General features: G+C 49.3%; 5 protein-coding genes across 5 annotated transcripts; 3 read left to right on the top strand and 2 right to left on the bottom strand.

Moving 5' to 3' along the window:
* Positions 1–113: 113 nt before the first annotated feature.
* BU24DRAFT_425975 (uncharacterized protein) lies at positions 114–1,930 on the bottom strand. Its single transcript, XM_033528866.1, has 3 exons — positions 1,007–1,930; positions 825–950; positions 114–763 (listed from the first exon to the last, which is right to left on the bottom strand). The coding sequence occupies exons 1-3, from the start codon at positions 1,523–1,525 to the stop codon at positions 248–250; spliced, it is 1,161 nt and encodes a 386-aa protein (XP_033380477.1). The 5' UTR covers positions 1,526–1,930; the 3' UTR covers positions 114–247.
* Positions 1,931–4,601: 2,671 nt separating this feature from the next.
* On the top strand, positions 4,602–7,388 carry BU24DRAFT_396992 (catalase-domain-containing protein). Its single transcript, XM_033525326.1, has 6 exons — positions 4,602–5,017; positions 5,063–5,099; positions 5,202–5,414; positions 5,468–5,883; positions 5,940–6,104; positions 6,155–7,388. The coding sequence occupies exons 1-6, from the start codon at positions 4,733–4,735 to the stop codon at positions 7,253–7,255; spliced, it is 2,217 nt and encodes a 738-aa protein (XP_033380476.1). The 5' UTR covers positions 4,602–4,732; the 3' UTR covers positions 7,256–7,388.
* A 583-nt stretch (positions 7,389–7,971) lies between these two features.
* Positions 7,972–10,944, top strand: BU24DRAFT_425970 (D-xylulose 5-phosphate/D-fructose 6-phosphate phosphoketolase). Its single transcript, XM_033528865.1, has 2 exons — positions 7,972–9,777; positions 9,833–10,944. The coding sequence occupies exons 1-2, from the start codon at positions 8,299–8,301 to the stop codon at positions 10,796–10,798; spliced, it is 2,445 nt and encodes an 814-aa protein (XP_033380475.1). The 5' UTR covers positions 7,972–8,298; the 3' UTR covers positions 10,799–10,944.
* Positions 10,945–12,955: 2,011 nt separating this feature from the next.
* BU24DRAFT_270556 (uncharacterized protein) lies at positions 12,956–14,727 on the bottom strand. Its single transcript, XM_033522586.1, has 5 exons — positions 14,236–14,727; positions 14,060–14,179; positions 13,750–14,000; positions 13,575–13,697; positions 12,956–13,515 (listed from the first exon to the last, which is right to left on the bottom strand). Exons 1-5 carry the CDS (start codon positions 14,407–14,409, stop codon positions 13,068–13,070), a joined length of 1,116 nt encoding a protein of 371 aa, XP_033380474.1. The 5' UTR covers positions 14,410–14,727; the 3' UTR covers positions 12,956–13,067.
* Positions 14,728–15,540: 813 nt separating this feature from the next.
* Positions 15,541–17,713, top strand: BU24DRAFT_375630 (NAD(P)-binding protein). Its single transcript, XM_033524599.1, has 4 exons — positions 15,541–15,623; positions 15,698–16,747; positions 16,807–17,148; positions 17,207–17,713. Exons 1-4 carry the CDS (start codon positions 15,570–15,572, stop codon positions 17,627–17,629), a joined length of 1,869 nt encoding a protein of 622 aa, XP_033380473.1. The 5' UTR covers positions 15,541–15,569; the 3' UTR covers positions 17,630–17,713.
* The last annotated feature ends 251 nt before the right edge of the window (positions 17,714–17,964 follow it).

Below are 17,964 nucleotides of genomic sequence, written 5' to 3'. Positions count from 1 at the left end.
TTCTCTCTCATTCTAGCGGACGTTGTCGACACGTATTTGATAGTATCCTAGGCCTGTGGAACCGAGTCAATGCACACATCAAGAAGCATATCGTTGGAAAGTGGCAAGCAGAAGATCCAACAGAGTATTTGCAATTCCCTAGCCATTAATTCAATCGAACCCCCCAGAGACCAACATTAATACATATAATCGTAAGAAGCATTATAACAATACCGAGGCACGCCCCGACAACCTGGAAACACACACTTTAGATGACCCCCGCTTCAGCAACTTGACGTCTTTCAGCCTCAGTCATGGGATATGGGGGTTGCACCTCTCCGCCGTAGTTTGAACCCAAAGAGTCGCCACTGGCCACCCGACGCTCACCACTGCCACTGCGGCTCCGCGCAGTTCTCTCCTTTTCTCTGAGAGCAGGATGTTCTTCAGGGCTATCGACTTGAGCAATATCATCCCCATAATCGATGCGTCCACTGTTCACCTGAGCGCTTCCCGGCATTGCTCCAACTCCAAGTGTTCCTGCCCGGGAATGAATCGGTTCAAGTTGTGGTTGCCAGGATCGAAGCTCGGCTTCAGCCTCATTAAGGACCTGACGGGCAGCTTCGGCTCCCTCGAAAGCAGGGTGTTCGTCTCCTGGTACAATTGGAGTGTCGTCTAGGAGATTGAGAAGTCGACGTGCCTGTTTTGCCAGGATGATCTGCTTTTCAGCCCGTTCGATTGTGGCCGCAAAGTGAATATCATACGCTTCTTTCACTTTCTGGCGTGTCTAATGAACCGGTCAGTCTGGTGAATCTTTCTACATGTTGCCACGGGACATCGTAACATACGATGTTTGTTAATTGCGCCTCTGCAACTAAACTCTGGGCTTCCGCGCGCACTAGTTCTTGTTCAAGCTGAACGATCTTAGTGCTTTGTGGCTCTTTGTACTTGAGCTTAGCAATCTCATCGGACACCTGCCATATTGTAAGTTATTTGTGCCTGTAGGATTCCGTTGGAACATGGGTTCTACCTTAGACTTGTGGTCACGGCTAGGCTGGACTGAACTCTCAGTGTTGCGGATCTGCTTCAAGACCCCCCTGTAATCCTCGAGCGACTGTGCGTAAACGTCCTCCTGTTCCGCGATTTCGGCCATCAATACACCCAGCTTATCAGAAATCTCCGAGATAGCATCATCACCAGTGGCTTCTCCCCATTCGGATAATTGCTGAGCGATTGAGATGCGCTCGCGTCCTGCCGTCTCATATGCTCCGATTGCATGATTCTCAGATTTGATCAACTTGAAAAGCTTCTTCGACAGGTCTGGCTGCTGGATGCCTCGCAAGGAAGCCATGGTGAAGCGGTGCTTGGGTGTCGATTTGTCGGATAGTCCCGTAGACTCCTTCTTGGAGCGTATCGACAAAGATCGATTCCTATTCCGAATGGGCATCATGTTCAGCGAGCGTGATCGAGAAGGTGTGCGTGAGGGAGGGCCCGGGTAAGCTGGAGGTGGTGGTGGAGGGGGAGGATGGGCAGGATATGCGTAAGGCATTGTGACGTTTGTAAAGATTATGCTGATGCCGAGCTGACGATAGGAAAAGAAGGGAATTATGGTAACGTTTGATGCAGGAAAGGGTATATGCAAATGCGGCAAGCAGAAAGACTTTTTGGATGCTACAAAACGAGAACGAAGACCAGCTTACATTTCGAAGGTCGTTTGTAGAGGTCTTGCGTGAGGTTATATTGTATTCTATGCATGCCTATTGTTAGCACCATGGTCGCGGAAGCTCGCATATGGAGGAAGTCGCGCGTACCTGGGCGGTTGGGCAAATGAGGACCCGTATATTGAGGGCAGTCGTCTTACACGATATGCGAGCCTCGGAAGTAAGGTAGATCGTTTTGAAACAGTTGGCGCTCTGTAGTTGGAGTTGTGGGGGAACGAGATGGATGACCTTGTTTGAGGTTTGGGGAGCTCGTAATGACCAGTGGTTGCGGATACTCGCGCAAGCGCCCGCCCACATCCGATGATGTCATGGTTTCCTCTCCCGTTCCTCCCGATATGAAGTCACGGCGCTTAGAGGTTGGTACCTGCCTACACAGTAATCTATCTGTCCCACCGTCCTACGAATACCTTCATTCTGCCCTTTCCATCCGGTCTACTCATGTCAACCCTTCTCGTACTGTCCGATCATAGTATGATAAATATCCTATTCGATTCATGAATGACAATGTACCGTATTGTACCCACGTACCCCCTTTTCACGTCATGACCGTTGGTAGGTTCGGTATTCTTCATTCCCTTCATCACAGTATCCTAATGCTGAACACCCGTAAGCAAACACATGAATAGAAACCTATCGCTTCATGCATTATTGGACTATGGATGTGATCAGAACACAAATTAATGTGGGCAACTAGACAACGGTTGAGCACAGCCAATGCTAATTGCAACGAACGAGGTACGATGGATATTAATCCCTTCCATTGTATCGTTCTTGGACGTCGGTCCCGGTTGCAGGGCTTCTTTAAACATTACATTTGCTATGCCTTGTCGTGCGCGACCATAATTATCTCAAACTCTTTTAGGTCATTGTTCGAGCTGCAGGATACTCGTATGAGTAACACGACCTTCGGTATTGGGCGCAGCAAACCCGAAGGATCGTCGTGCTTAATCTTCAGAAGGACTCCAACCTCTCTCTTTCCTTCATGAGCCATGTTATCGTTCAACGCCTTCCTCACAGGGTTATTGCTATTTCCTTAATCGAAAATGGATGCATTTCCACCAATTCTATTGTGACCAAATGCCAATACATACGGCACCAGACGCTGACGTGTGCGTCGTGGGGCGTGTTGGCGAGGACGCTGGTCCCTGGTATCAATTTTGTTTGCTGCATAACTACGGCGTCTTGATGCTGACAATTCGTGCGATGTCTGGACCTTCTATATCGACAAAAAGCTGGGCGGCACGTTTCCACTTTATTGATCTCCCCTCTGATCACCTCACCCTAGGGCTACCAGGGACCCTGCGGGCGCATCCAAGTCAAGGTGAAACCACGAAAACGTGCATCCTATCGCATCCTTGCGTACGGCCATGAAGCAGAAGCGGCTCGGTTCCCGCATCGTCCAAAGTAGCTGCCACATTGTCAATCAACACAACACCCGAATCTGCGGCACGTAGATCTTGAATGTTGCTGCATGCTGATATTAGCACCAGCGAAAGAGCCTCAATATTGGCTTCAGACATATTCTCAGACCAGAAGCATCGGACGACGCGAAAGAGACTACTTGTGATTCCCGATCCTAACTTGACCAAGCACATAAGCTTATTGGATGCAGGAGATACTCGTGGTGCATGCAGCACGAAGCATGGCAGCGTCCTACAACGTCCAACAACTTACCAACAAGAATCGTTCGATTGCCAATGTATGAGTAGAGCTCAGAATTCTCCGACTAACCGCATCGAACCCCGGTAGTCCAACGTGCCGATCAACGTTGTGCATTCTGTCTCCCTGCCCTGACATATCTCTTCCGCTCCTAGTCAATTACTCCTCGCTCATTCGTCTGTCTATCTCCTAGTTTGGGAAGAACCTAACGTTACTCGGTGTCTAAGTACCGTGAGGCACCAACATTGTTTTCTCCCTAGACGCAGTTCTTTGATGACGATATCAACAACAACAACAACCATCTCCACTGACCAATTCGCAACCATCTTGAGGGACCCATGATCGGTGTGATACTACGCCATTCTACGGAAAACTTCGGGTTTGTAGACTAATCACACAGTCCCCCAACCACAAGACAATTGAACGAAAATGGATGATGGCCAACCTATTTGCATCCCTCCCCAGCTCTCTCGCCTCATGGCATGCAACCCCAGAGACCCGCTTCATCTTGGCAATCCTGGACCAGTGACCCGCAACCATTAGTAACATAGAGGCATCTGGCCGTCACCACTAAAGATCAAGGATCTGCATTACTGGATCTTAGCTTTTCCCGATTTACAACTGTCCTGCGTGGATTCCAAGCCTAGTTGCCGGGTACAAGACCTCCATCAGTATTCATCTCAGGGAATATCCATGGCATCATTCGACATAGAATTGCTCTGTCCATAATATGACCCGATTGATCTTAGATCAGCCGCTTGACAGTAAACGGAGCGAATGGCATATTCAGCTTGCGGTCGCCTCGGAGCAACATCTTCTGTTGGACAAAGCTGAAGGCCACACCTTCAAAATGCTGTGTATTGCTTTTTGACATTCCCGCATTCTGTCCACACTGTACCCAGTAAACACGAACAGCAGTTCGGGGAGCAATGAAAACACGGACCGAATTCTGAATCCGCAATAATGTTGCACTTGGGGGACGACATTGAGATTTAGTTGCGTTGTCTTGACCTAGCAACTCTTCCCTCCATTCATTGGCGCAATCATTGCTCCGATCAATAGACACTGGTGTACGCTCACACCTGCCCTACCCGGCATGGGAGCCTTGTAATGTTCGGCTGCATAGTGGCGCGTAGTACCACATTTGTCGGTATCAAAAGCACATTTTTGGAGCCACTAACTTATGAGTTTCGCCGTAGGTCAGCGCTGAATTGGCACAGCAACTTATGATGTTATCTTGCTTGGATAGACCCCGGACTGAAGGAAATCACACAAGAAACCAACGGCACCCCATGCTCTAGCGTAGTCCAATATCATATAAAGGAGGGCTTCATTCTCTGTTCGAGTACCTTGCCAGCCATAATTGCTCTGTCACGATGGCCATCCTCAGATACCTTGCGGCCCTTTCGGTCGCTGTCAACTCTATTGATGCATCATGCCCGTACATGGCAAATGACGCAAGAGACCTGCCCGCAAGCCACCCTCCCGTTCGAAGGGCTGAGGACTACACAAACACCGATGAGTTTCTCAAGAAATATGAGATCGACGATACGGACACTTATCTCACGAGCGATGTCGGGGGGGCTTTTGAAGACCAAGAGAGTCTCAAGGCTGGAGAGCGAGGCCCCACACTGCTAGAAGACTTCATCTTTCGTCAAAAGGTAGCTTAACCCAGACGTCATAACGACAATTGCTCACACAAGTAGATCACTCATTTTGATCATGAACGCGTCCCTGAGCGAGGTATGTACTCTGAGAATTACCTTGCTAGACGAAGCCTATCATTGTTTACCACCCAACTTGTATTGTTCGTTGTACAGTATGTGACCGTGCTGACCTTTCTAGCTGTCCATGCCAGAGGCGCAGGAGCCCACGGTGTGTTCGAATCTTACGGAGACTGGTCGAATATTACAGGCGCATCGTTTTTGAGCTCGCCCGGAAAATCAACGCCCGTTTTCCTTCGGTTTTCAACAGTTGCAGGCAGCCGTGGCTCTGCTGATACTGTTCGAGATGTTCATGGATTTGCCGTCCGATTCTATACAGACGAGGGCAACTACGGTGAGTAAATGCAGTCTTGGATAGTGAAGTTCCAATCTCTGATCATGGCACAGATATCGTCGGTAATAATGTCCCTGTGTTCTTTATCCAGGATGCAATCAAGTTCCCTGATCTCATCCATGCTGTCAAACCAAGCCCGGATAGTGAGATTCCTCAAGCAGCTACTGCCCACGATACAGCTTGGGACTTTTTCAGCCAACAGCCCAGTACCTTACACACCCTATTCTGGGCTATGAGCGGCCATGGCACGGTCCGTTCGTATCGGCATATGGATGGGTGGGGTGTCCATACCTTCCGCTTCGTTACAGACAGTGGCAAAAGCAAGCTCGTCAAATTCCGCTTCCGAACGCTTCAAGGCAAAGCATCTTTGGTGTGGGAAGAGGCGCAGATCACTGCCGGCAAGAACGCCGACTATCATCGCCAGGATTTATTTGATTCCATCAACAAAGGACTCTACCCTGAATGGGAGGTGTGTGTACTCAATCCAATCGGGTCCTATCATAGGACTTACTGACAATGCTATAGTTCGAGGCGCAGATCATGGAAGAGGAAGACCAACTTCGCTTTGGCTTCGATGTATTAGATCCCACAAAGATTGTGCCGGAAGAACTCATTCCCTTCACGCCGCTTGGTAAATTGACTCTCAACCGAAATCCAAGGAACTACTTTGCCGAGACTGAACAGGTCATGGTAAGTGCAATGGTATTTGCAATCCCATTACCGATCTAATGAATCTTTAGTTTCAACCTGGTCACATTGTTCGTGGTATCGACTTCAGTGAAGACCCTCTTCTTCAAGGACGTCTATTCTCGTACCTCGATACTCAGTTGAACCGTCACAATGGTCCAAACTTTGAGCAGCTACCCATCAATCAACCTCGCGTACCATGGCATAACAACAACCGTGACGGTGCGGGACAAATGTTCATTCCACTGAACACTGCTGCGTATAGCCCCAACACACTCAACAAGGGTGCCCCATACCAGGCCAACCAAACCGCAGGCAAAGGATTCTTCACAGCACCGAACAGAGGCGTAAACAACAAACTGGTGAGAGCCAAGTCCTCCACTTTTGCGGACGTCTGGTCCCAACCTCGGCTTTTCTTCAATTCACTTCTCCCTGTTGAGCAACAGTTCGTCATCAACGCTATTCGTTTTGAGACAGCCCAACTGAAGAGCTCAATTGTGAAGAACAACGTTCTTATCCAGCTCAACCGAGTTAGCCATGATGTCGCCACACGTGTGGCCACCGCTATAGGTCTCGAGGCCCCTGCAGAGGATCCAACCTATTACCACGACAACACCACCACCGGTGTCTCTGTCGCTAGCTCGGGTCTCTTAAAGCTGGATGGTCTCAAAGTTGGTTACCTTGCGACCAACGATGCCGCAGAAGATGAAAGCGTTGCATCCCTCAAATCATCTCTCGAATCCCTAAAAGTCGACCTTGTTGTCGTCTCGGAAAGCCTCGTCAAAGGTGTTGACCAGGCCTACTCTACCACTGATGCATCTCAGTTCGATGCAATTGTTGTAGGAAAAGGCACTGAGTCGCTCTTCAGCCCAACTTCGGGTCTCGGCAGTGCGAACTCGACAGGCAAAGCCCGTACAAGCCCTCTTAGCACCCTCTACCCTGCTGGACGTCCTCTCCAAATCCTCCAGGACAGTTTCAGATGGGGCAAACCCATTGCCACGATCGGTAACACCACGCAAACTTTCACTGCAGCTGGCATTGAGACTGATACTCCTGGCGTGTATGTTGTTAGCGACGCATCCGGCCTGGCAACAAGTCTTGAAGAGGGTTTGAAGACGTTCAAGTTCTTGAATCGTTTCCCGCTTGACGAATAAAATCTTGAGATTTCGGATTCTAGTGTAGAAGCATAATTTTATCAAGGCAAACTCCATACCGTTAGACCAATATATCTATGATTCACTGCATATTGTAACTGTGTTGATAGTGTTGTGGTCCACACCAAACAGAATCTATCGTGGGTTTCTCTAATAGTACGTACACTCCTTAGCCTGAGAGGTTCGGCACTTTATTTGCGCCATGACGGGGACAAACGCTATTGATTCACTCCACATCGGCACACCCCATGTGTAGGTTGACCAAGGCAGCGGAAGCTTCGGGTAATGACTTCAGAGCCGCATCACCAACAAAACTTACGCTAGACACTCTGAGATGCGACAACTGCCATTGCAAAGCTGTACCATTTCGCCCATCTCTCCAATGATTTTGCCTTCCCATAGCCATTTTTGGATGTCTACTGTGCCGTATGCGCCCAATAAGTAAGCCAAGCTATGGAAACGCGACGAACTTGGTGAACGAAGCTTTTTGTAGCACCTATGTTAATTCATAGACGACGCCCGTTTAGGACTAGTCGAGTATTCAACGAACTATGTAGCATATATGACGTCCACTGGGCTCATCTCACCCCATAAAATTGCTAATAACATCGTCACCATACATACAGTCCGTCGTTCGCCATTCGGGAATTGTGTAGGTCCGATCGCGATCAGTAAATTAGTAGTATTGCATGGAATACATGTTAAAAATTGTTCGGATAAGGAGAGCACTATTTTGAGGCACCCAGCTATAATCACAAGTAACCAATTCACTAATATGCTCAATTAAAGTGTCCTGACTGCAGGTCCTATCTGAGGGCTCTCGTCTTTCTTTGCACTCGTGCATATCTTCCTATGTTCCTTTCTCCGCCTTTCAATAGCAACTTATATCAATCGACTACGTCAAACACTTTGTAGCGCGCCTACAGCTTTTGTGAAGACCCTCTTACTTTCCGCCACATCCGACACATCTCAAAGTTATAGATATTAAACCACGGCATCTAAATTCCAGATTGGTTCCCATTTACCCCAACTACACTATCAGAATGGCTCCATCTGTGGAAAAGACAAGCGACGACCTCAACAATCTGAGCATCTCTCCGTTCGGACAGGCCAGATCAACAGTCGAAGGACAGCCACTGGACAATGAAGAGATTCGCAAGATGACAGATTATTTCCACGCAACCCTGTACCTATGTCTAGGGATGATCTACCTTAAAGAAAACCCTCTGCTTCGAGAGCCGCTGAAGGTCGAGCATCTCAAGCGCCGATTGCTCGGTCATTGGGGATCTGACGCCGGACAAAGCTTCACATACATCCACATGAATCGTCTCATCAAGAAATACGACCTCAACGCTATATTCATTTCTGGGCCTGGACACGGTGCACCCGCCGTTCTCTCCAACTCTTACCTTGAGAGCGTATATTCTGAAGTCTACCCGGACAAGAGCGAGGACATTAATGGCATGAGGAGGTTCTTCAAGTATTTCTCATTTCCAGGCGGAATCGGATCGCATGCAACGCCCGAGACTCCTGGAAGTTTACACGAGGGCGGTGAGCTCGGGTATTCCATCTCACATGCTTTCGGTACTGTCTTCGATCATCCAGAGCTAATCGCATTAACGATGGTCGGTGACGGTGAGAGCGAGACAGGCCCGTTGGCAACAAGCTGGCATTCAACAAAGTTCTTGAACCCGATCACCGATGGTGCTGTGCTGCCTGTCCTCCATCTCAATGGATACAAAATCAACAACCCTACCCTCCTTGCTCGTGTGAGCCACAAGGAGCTCGAGTCGCTCTTCATAGGATACGGCTGGACGCCTTACTTCGTCGAGGGAGATGATCTGCCTACGATGCATCAAGCCATGGCGGCTACCATGGAGAAATGTATCAACGAGATCAAAGAGTATCAGAAGAAGGCTCGCGAGACTGGAAAAGCATTCAGACCACGCTGGCCTATGATTGTCCTTCGAACTCCTAAGGGTTGGACCGGTCCTCGAAAGCTAGGAGACCATTTCCTGGAAGGTTTCTGGCGCTCGCATCAAGTTCCGATTCCTGACGTCTTGAAAGACTCGTCGAAGCTCAAGACCCTCGAAGAGTGGATGCGTAGCTACGGGCCCGAGAGACTTTTCGACGAATCGGGCGCTATTGTTCCTGAGCTGAAAGAGCTGGCTCCGACTGGATTGAGCAGAATGAGTGCCAATCCGATCGCCAATGGCGGCATTCTTCGACGTAAACTACACGTTCCCGATTTCCGTGATTATGCTATTGAAGTTAAATCGGGTGGAATTGAAAACTTAGGTAGTATGGCGAACTGCGCCAAGTTCTTGAGGGATATCATCAAGAACAATCCCAAACACTTCCGACTCTTCGGTCCTGACGAGACGGAGTCGAACAAGCTCGGCGGGGTCTATGAAGCTGGCAAGAAAGTATGGCTTGGGGAGTATTTTGAAGAGGACGCAGATGGGGGCAATCTTGCCTTGGAGGGTAGAGTAATGGAAATGCTCTCAGAACACACTGTTGAAGTAAGCAACCATCGATATCCGCTCATCATAAGCTGTATTACTCACTTTGTCGTAGGGTTGGTTGGAAGGCTACATCCTTTCCGGCCGCCATGGTCTGCTCAACAGTTACGAACCATTTGTTCATATCATTGATTCCATGGTTAACCAGCACTGCAAATGGATCGAGAAGTGCCTCGAGGTGGAGTGGCGCGTCAAGGTCGCATCATTGAACATCCTACTCACCTCAACTGTCTGGCGCCAGGACCATAACGGCTTCACCCATCAAGACCCTGGCTTCATCAGCGTGGTCTGCGATAAGAGCCCTGAAGTCGTCCGAATCTACCTTCCCCCAGACGCGAACTGCCTCCTCAGCGTAGCCAACCACTGTCTCCGCAGCTCAAATTACGTCAACGTGATCATAGCCGACAAGCAAGAGCACCTCCAATTCCTCAACATGGAACAAGCCATCGCCCACTGCAGCAAAGGCGTCGGCATCTGGGACTGGGCCAGCAACGACCAAGGCGAAGAGCCGGACGTCGTGATGGCATCCTGCGGCGACGTCTCGACGCACGAAGCCCTCGCCGCGACTGCCCTCCTCCGCCAACACATCCCCAACATCAAAGTCCGCTTCGCCAACGTCGTCGACCTCTTCAAACTCATCCCCGCAGCCGAGCATCCCCACGGCCTGTCAGACCGCGAGTACGCAGCCATATTCACAGACAACAAGCCCGTCATATTCAACTTCCATTCCTACCCCTGGCTTGTCCACCGCTTGACGTATAAGCGTCAGGGTCAAGATCACTTGCACGTCAAGGGGTATAGGGAAAAGGGGAACATTGACACCCCGCTTGAGCTGGCTATCAGGAATGAGACTGATCGCTTCAGCCTCGCCATCGCTGCTATTGATCAATTGACTGGGTATGGAAACAAAGCTGCTGCTGCGAGAGAAGCGTTGCTCAATCAGCGCATCAAGGCGAAGAATTATGCTTTCCACGAGGGCTTGGATCCTGAGGAATTGACTAAATGGGTTTGGCCGTATTAGCTCCAGGCATTGAGGCTCCTCTTCGTCTGTATTATATTGTATGGGGTAATATTTGGTATTGCGGTAGTTAATCGAAGTCCTCAAATGAAGGATTATGGTATGATTTCACGACCATATTGCATAAGGAATGAATATACATAATCGCCATGATATTTCTATTGTGTATCTATATTTGCCGAGTATTCTCTCGCTTGCTTGTGAACACTACTCCGTGATGAAAGCAGTGATTTTTTAGTACATCAATGCCATGAGGCTTCCACTTTCTACCACAATCGGCAATGTGCATCTATATGCAAGCTAGAGTGGAATGGGGAAGTGTGAACGGGAAGCTGAAAGGACACCGGAAGTTGTTTATCATCTTCCGAGATGATGACCTGTCCGGGAAGCTTGTTCCCGGCGCCCGAGGGGATCAATTACATTCGACAGGGAGTAGGTGAGGTGAGGTTGATTACGAAAGGTGCAGTACTGTGTTGTATGTTTGTGTCTCTATGATTGAACTATTACCTCTCTGTACGCCATCTTCTGGAATTAACATGTCAATATGTCTTGCGGCAATCAATCCAATATTCCTCTTGACACGTAAATGTCGTATAAATTGTAGATCTAGACTGAGCAAGTTCTTGACGGGCCACCCGCCCGTCTGGAATCCACCCTTTTCTTCAGTGTGAAGATCATTACCTTCTATCGAACTCTTTGGGTGAACAACGGGAACTTGTGAAGGTCTAGAACGGCAGCGATTAACCAGACAGTGCGAAACTGCGAAGAGATTGATGCTTGGATATTCAGAGAACTGTTCGACATCGGGTACCTGTCCCACAGGTTGGGTCATCATCTGCAAGGGGAGGCTGTAGGCGAGAGCGGGAGAGCATGAAGTGCAGGAAATACAAGTATGTAGAAACCCGACAACTGACTTGTGAATCTCGAATCGAGAAAAATGAAACCAATGTGGAAATATCATGACGATCACTTCGCTTCGGATGGGTCTGGTATGTAAAAGATGTGCAGTTGGGCATCGGTGATGGGCATTTTGTGCGGCTCGTTGTTGTAGATCTGGAGGCGATCTTAAGGCACGAAACAATTATTACAAACACCGGACTGTTTGCTGTGAAGAGTTAGGTAAGCTGGTGGCTTCGTAGTGAAATCGGATCGATCCGGCCGCCGTCTCGTGAGCTCGCCCACAGTCCTCGTTCGAATTACTCGTGTCGTCCAAGTGGGACCCTTACACATGACTCTATTGTTCATAGGCTGGCGCTAGTTCGCCTCAAAGACAAAATGGACTAATTCGTCGTCTAGGTAATCAAAATGGCCAGGACGTAATCCGTTTCAAGAAGCCAAATGTGGTCTTATGGTATCGTGAGGAATTGGGAGTTCTAAAGGGGCAATTTGTGGAGTGATGAAAGTTATACAATACCCCACCGGCCCAGGGACCGAAATGAAGGAATTGCAGGTATACACGAGTCAAAGAAAGATCCTTGTATACACTACGATACGAGGGATGAGCAAGTTCCACAGACAAAGAAGAGCAAGCGACTTTTTATTTGCGTGCGTGGTCCCTTCGACCCGCTTGTATGCATCCTACAGACAGGGGTGAGGTTTTCTTTCAAGCACGCATCATGTTATTTATCATTTCACTCCAGCCCCTTGCAACTCTTTAGCTCCGTCCAAGTTTGCTCGCTGCCTTGGGTGGCCGTACTGGTCTTACTGTGAGAGGACCCGCATGGCGTTGAACACGGCCCGTTAGTGCATTTACTCATAACAACTAGCTTGACAATACAACCAATGTGCCACTGCAAGAAATCGCCGGCAGTGTTAGTGTTAGGGCATGTCACTCAAACTTTCCTGACTCTGCGATTGCGATTGAGGCGCTGACCCTTCGAGAGTTCGGTACGGACCGAATGGTGTAACGTCGTGTATGAAGTAATTAATATAATTTTTCTGTCCTTTTGGCTATGTATGCCTTTTAACTGCCAATTTTGAGACCAAGTTGGCTTCCGAATCCAGAACCTAATAGCGGTCGTGTTCACTGATCGAAAGGCGGTCGTCATGTTGCGTTTGGTGCTGATCCTGTATCTGTGCCGTACAGTGTCTGTCTATCTCGACAGCCATTTGTTTCGTTGAATTCCAGTGCCTCGCCCAAAAGAAAATAAAACGCCGTGGGGACAATCGTCTTGCCACATGTAACTGATTCCTAGCCTCCTTTTTTGAGCCTAATAATACAACAAATTTGTAAGGGTATCGGGTGCGTCGTTTCCATCGTCCAGTATCTTAATCAATCGGTCCTTACTTCCCACCTCTTTTGGACAGTGATTGCATGACTGTCAAGGCCACGGGGAGCGGTAGGGGTAGGTCGCGCAATTGAATCTTCGTCCGGAAACGCAACAATGTTGACGTCCTGTGCCCCCTTCATGGGCTGAAGTCGCACTTCAGAGTTAGTGTCGGCATCGTCGTCTTCGAGCTCGGTGAACGGGCGACTGTTGCTTCGGGCCCCTTTCGAATATACCCCACTTCCAGATCCGCTGCCATAATCGTATCCGGTACCGGTCTTCTTTGCTTTGCGCTGTCCTAGGAGTGGACGCATGAGGGGAATGCAGGCTAGGACGATGGCGATGGCGGGTTCGAGGCCGGAGAGGATTGTGGCGAGCACGCCCGAGTATGTCATGTCTGCAAAGTCTAAAGTGGGGAGAAACGTTTGGCGGTAGATGGTGATGACCCAGGTCCTGTTCGTATACAATTAGTGGTGGATACATGATTGAGAAGACTGTTGTAAGATCCATACATAATACCAATACTCAGCATAGCTGCTGCAATCAATTTCTTCTTCATTGGCATGCGGAGGTTGTAGATATAAGGCATGGGAAGGACGATGAGCGCAATGTCGGTAAGAATGTTGATGATTCCCCTGAATCTCCGTCAGTACTAGCTTCGATGTCTCAGTTATCGTTGGAACTTACATGGCGAAGTAGAAATTCGGTTGGCTACCGCATGTTCCAGGAACCGTCAAGTCCCAATTCCTTCTTAAAGGGCGGCAAATCAAGAAACAGGCCATAATGTTTGCGATGTTCCATGCGATAATGAAAATACCGATACCGCGGGCCCATTTTACCATGGATGAGACTGGTATCAAGGCACAGTACATCAGTAGAACTGAAATCTTACTGAAGCAGACTGTGGCATTCCAAAGCATAGCAAATGCCATGATGCCCTAGGAACCGTTAGTTCGTTACGTATAGAGCGTCACTTTGTTCCTTGATGTGCACTCACCTTGAAGAAGAACGTCGCTGTATCTGGCCCAAATCGCATTATGATGTCCATCGTGTGGAATCCAAAGCCACCATGAGTCACCATAACCATGACATCTGTATGAAGGGCAGTATTGAAAAACTAAAGACACATTAATCTAGTGTACGATGGAAGGTTCAGACGGTCTCAACCCGTACCAGAGCTCCGAGGATGCAGTAGTCACTATAGTCAAGTCCATTAGCCATACGCTTCGCCACCAGTCGGAGTGCCACTGCAAGGGCGACGATGAAGATTGAAATGGCCGAGGATATCAGAATGCCAACTTGGTTGCCATTCTCGATGGGAATCGTATCATCCGTTTTGGTCGCCATGCCTGGTTTGTTTGATGTATGCGGTCGAGAAGATGGGACGAATGGACACTGAAATAGTGTGGAGATATAGGAAAGCCGTTTTAATCAATCAGGCCGTTAGGAACGAGAAAACTGCCCAGCTCCGTGGAGCACCTGTGAATGATACCACTACCCTTTGAAACAAATGCTACTCCGTACATCTGAACACCCACCTTTGAGAACACGGGTTAGCATAAAGACGATCCTTGCTCCTCGAAAGATAGGCAGTGGCCATGGTTTCTTTTCATACACAGAAGAAGTCTCCACCTCACGGCATGTTACGAAAGACAAAGAACGGCATGGCGAGGCGCGCTCAGCATACCAGGAATTTCGGTAAACCCATCCTCTCAGACAGCGTATCATAACTAGCTGTGACAGTGGGACCTCGAGTCCAATCGGGGGTAGCCCTGTCGTCGCCGCAGCCATCGTGGTGAACAAGCGCGGCACGCTTCATGGACGGGTGGCCCAGTGGGGTTCTGAACCAATAGGAAGCATTCATCGACCACGCCTAGCCAATCATGTATGAAAGCGAATTCCCCATTCTGCTCCAAGCCAGACCATGGGTACTTCCGGTAAGTGTAGTGTGTACCAAACGGGCCCTGCCGTACTGTACCAAATATGTATGTAACTATTGTATTACAAAACTCACCACCCGTCCCACTTCCATCACTCCTTTCTCGCAAATGCGAGTGTGCGTGCTCAGGCAAAAGAAACTGTGGGGCATTTATGCCCGGGGCTTGTATGCATACGAATGCAGCTCACCGCCCGTTGATGCTTTTCCCTCTTTGTCTGTTGCCGTATCTTGTCATTGATAGAAGGCGAGCAGCGGCGCCATGGATGGTTGATCAGAAGGCAAATCGACATTGGCATCCCCGTCCTGGACAAAAAGTAGTCGCTACTTATCGAGTCGAGCCAATATCAGGCAAGGCCATCCTCACTGTGGCAGCGCCACTAGCAGAAACCGTCGAGGTCTAGATAGTTTCACAGCGGTCTTGACCCGTGCCGCCCCCGCGCGTGTTCAAGGCCCATTCAACGATTCATTGAGTGTGTGCGTGGGTGTGAAATATAGATAGCACAGTTCAGTATCGACTTGGAGACATCCACTCCTTTTGTTAGCTTTTCCACAAATTTTCTTCAGCAACATGGGTTCTCTACCTCAAAACGACCAAAAAGTCGCCATCGTTACCGGTGCTACGGTACGTGTGAATCCTCCCAGTTTGCAAATCAATCTGCTAGATGTAAAGATTCCGTGACTGATGCGTCCCACCAGAGCGGTATCGGGCACTGGCTTGCCGTGCATCTACACGGACGCGGATATCGCGTAGCTATAGTTGGCCGCCGTGAAAAACTTGGTCAACCCATTGCTGAGTCCTTGGACCCTTCCGGCAACTCAGCAATCTTCGTCCCCTGTGACGTAAGCTCTTATGAGTCCCAGTCAAAGCTGTTCCAAGCCGTTTGGAAGAAATGGTCCCGCCTTGATGTCCTGATCGCCAATGCAGGAGGCGTGGATAATGATTCCAAGTACAATTTTGCACGTCGTGATGCTGCCATTGATGACCTGCCGCCTGTGCCCAACACTGCCTGTACCGACATTGACTTCAAAGGTGTCATCTATGGCACTACACTGGCGACGCACTTTATGCGCCACAACCCTGATGGCAAGGGTGGAAAGATCATTGTCACTGGTAGCATGATTGGCATCTACCCATGTGCTACTTTCCCAGAGTACTGCTCAGCAAAGGCTGCCGTTCACCAATGGGTCAAGACCGTTGGGCCAGTGTCCAAGATCAAGGACAACATCACGATTAACACTGTCATGCCTGGAGGCATCGAGACACCTGCCATGCCCGACTTCTCCGTTGCATTTCTACCACATCAGATGACCTTGAAGTCGAATCTCATCAAAGGTTACGATCTCTTCCTCGATGACAAGGAGAACATTAAGACCGGACAGACCATCGAGGCAGCACACGACGAATTGATCGAATGGGGACACCCGGGATACAAGAGTGGAGCATTCGCCAAACGCACAGAGAAGGTTTACGACCCTTGGTTTGCGTTGGTACATGGTGAGAAGAGTGAGCTCCCAGGAGCTCTGCTTGGTCCACCAGTGAAGGGAGATAAGATCATTGCTGTCACTGGTGCGACCGGTACGCAGGGTGGAGGTGTTGTTAATGTCATGAAGAAGGTTCCAGGTTGGAAGGTTAGGGCTGTGACAAGGAATCCAGAGAGCGAGAACGCGAAGAAACTTGCCGCCGAGGGAATTGAGGTTGTCCAGGGAGACTTCGATGACCAGGAGTCCTTGAACAAGGCCTTCAAGGTGAGTCTCCAACACTGCAATATTATGCAACCGTACAGAACACTGACATTCATCTACAGGATGTCAGTGCTGTCTTCGCCGTCACCAACTGGTGGGAGTGGCTGTTCCGTGGAAAGACCCAGCATGAGGCTGGTGTTATCGAAGAGACACATGGAATGAACATCGCCAGGGCTGCTGCCGGTGTAGATACTCTCGAGCACTTCATCTGGTCGACTACACCAAGTGCGAAACGCAAATTCCCTGGAAACCAACTCGAAACTCCCCACATGGACTACAAGGCGAATGTTGATGCGCGCATCAAGAAGGAGTTGCCCGATTTGGCCGCCATCACCACCTATTTGCAGTTCGGTTACTACCCCCAGAACATGGCTTTCTTCCCCTTCCTCAAGCCCATCGAATACGTAAGTTTCTTCCTAAGGAAGGTTGCCTCTCATATTGTACTAACACTCGTGTTTCTAGCCCGGTAGCGGTCAGTGGGTCCAAACCATGGCCACTAAACCCGACGCCGTCGTCCTTTTGTCCGGTGACATGACTGTCAATCCAGGTATCTGGGTGCGACAAGTCATTGCCTCTGGCAAGAAGGCGTACGGAAAGTACTCGAACGTCGCTCTGGAGAAGTGGACTTTCCAGAAGATGGTGGATGTCTGGTCAGAGATCACGGGCAAGAAGGGAGTCTTCGTCGAGACCACACTGGACACTTGGACAAAGATGTGGGGCCCCGCCGGAAACGAGTTGGCTCTTCAGTTCAAGTTTGGCGAGATGTGCGATCCTTGGGAGGAGAACGAGGACCACATCAGCCCTGAAGAACTCGGTATTGATAGGAATGAGGTTGTAGGCTTCAGGGGTGTGATTGAGGGGCTTAACAAGATGGGAATGTGGTAGTTAGACCTCAGCCGTGACATGCGATATGTGGTTGTCGCTTTGTCTAGCATTCAGCATAACAATGTATTATTATGGCGACAACTGATTCTTCCCAAAATATTGAAGAAACCGTTAAACATCCAGTTCCCCGGTAGGAGCGGCTCGATTTCCACACAATAGTAGGTAGCATTGGTCGTGAATTCGTAATGCGTATGACCCACCCCGTTTGACGCCCTCGGCCGAGCCTCCTGATCATACAAGTCAGAACTGGTGATGATAATTACTGTGGAACCTGGATATGGTGAAGGAATAACCGAACTGTCCAGTCGTGTTGATCCAAGGATAACCTCGTTGGC

The sequence above is a fragment of the Aaosphaeria arxii genome (genome assembly GCF_010015735.1).
Source record: "Aaosphaeria arxii CBS 175.79 unplaced genomic scaffold BU24scaffold_8, whole genome shotgun sequence".
Classification (NCBI taxonomy): Eukaryota; Fungi; Ascomycota; class Dothideomycetes; order Pleosporales; genus Aaosphaeria; species Aaosphaeria arxii.
This window is presented reverse-complemented; position numbering and strand designations above follow the sequence as displayed.

Excerpts from the sequence above, each read along its gene's own strand:
- BU24DRAFT_425975 (XM_033528866.1), bottom strand. The coding sequence starts at position 1,525 with ATGCCTTACGCATATCCTGCCCATCCTCCCCCTCCACCACCACCTCCA. Across the intron at positions 951-1,006 it reads GCCGTGACCACAAGTCTAAG|GTGTCCGATGAGATTGCTAA; the intron begins GTAGAACCCATG and ends ACAATATGGCAG. Across the intron at positions 764-824 it reads AGGCGCAATTAACAAACATC|ACACGCCAGAAAGTGAAAGA; the intron begins GTATGTTACGAT and ends CCGGTTCATTAG.
- BU24DRAFT_396992 (XM_033525326.1), top strand. The coding sequence starts at position 4,733 with ATGGCCATCCTCAGATACCTTGCGGCCCTTTCGGTCGCTGTCAACTCT. Across the intron at positions 5,018-5,062 it reads ACTTCATCTTTCGTCAAAAG|ATCACTCATTTTGATCATGA; the intron begins GTAGCTTAACCC and ends TCACACAAGTAG. Across the intron at positions 5,884-5,939 it reads GACTCTACCCTGAATGGGAG|TTCGAGGCGCAGATCATGGA; the intron begins GTGTGTGTACTC and ends ACAATGCTATAG.
- BU24DRAFT_425970 (XM_033528865.1), top strand. The coding sequence starts at position 8,299 with ATGGCTCCATCTGTGGAAAAGACAAGCGACGACCTCAACAATCTGAGC. Across the intron at positions 9,778-9,832 it reads TCTCAGAACACACTGTTGAA|GGTTGGTTGGAAGGCTACAT; the intron begins GTAAGCAACCAT and ends ACTTTGTCGTAG.
- BU24DRAFT_270556 (XM_033522586.1), bottom strand. The coding sequence starts at position 14,409 with ATGGCGACCAAAACGGATGATACGATTCCCATCGAGAATGGCAACCAA. Across the intron at positions 14,180-14,235 it reads ACTGCATCCTCGGAGCTCTG|TTTTTCAATACTGCCCTTCA; the intron begins GTACGGGTTGAG and ends ATGTGTCTTTAG. Across the intron at positions 13,698-13,749 it reads CCGAATTTCTACTTCGCCAT|GGGAATCATCAACATTCTTA; the intron begins GTAAGTTCCAAC and ends ACGGAGATTCAG.
- BU24DRAFT_375630 (XM_033524599.1), top strand. The coding sequence starts at position 15,570 with ATGGGTTCTCTACCTCAAAACGACCAAAAAGTCGCCATCGTTACCGGT. Across the intron at positions 16,748-16,806 it reads CCTTGAACAAGGCCTTCAAG|GATGTCAGTGCTGTCTTCGC; the intron begins GTGAGTCTCCAA and ends ATTCATCTACAG. Across the intron at positions 17,149-17,206 it reads TCCTCAAGCCCATCGAATAC|CCCGGTAGCGGTCAGTGGGT; the intron begins GTAAGTTTCTTC and ends TCGTGTTTCTAG.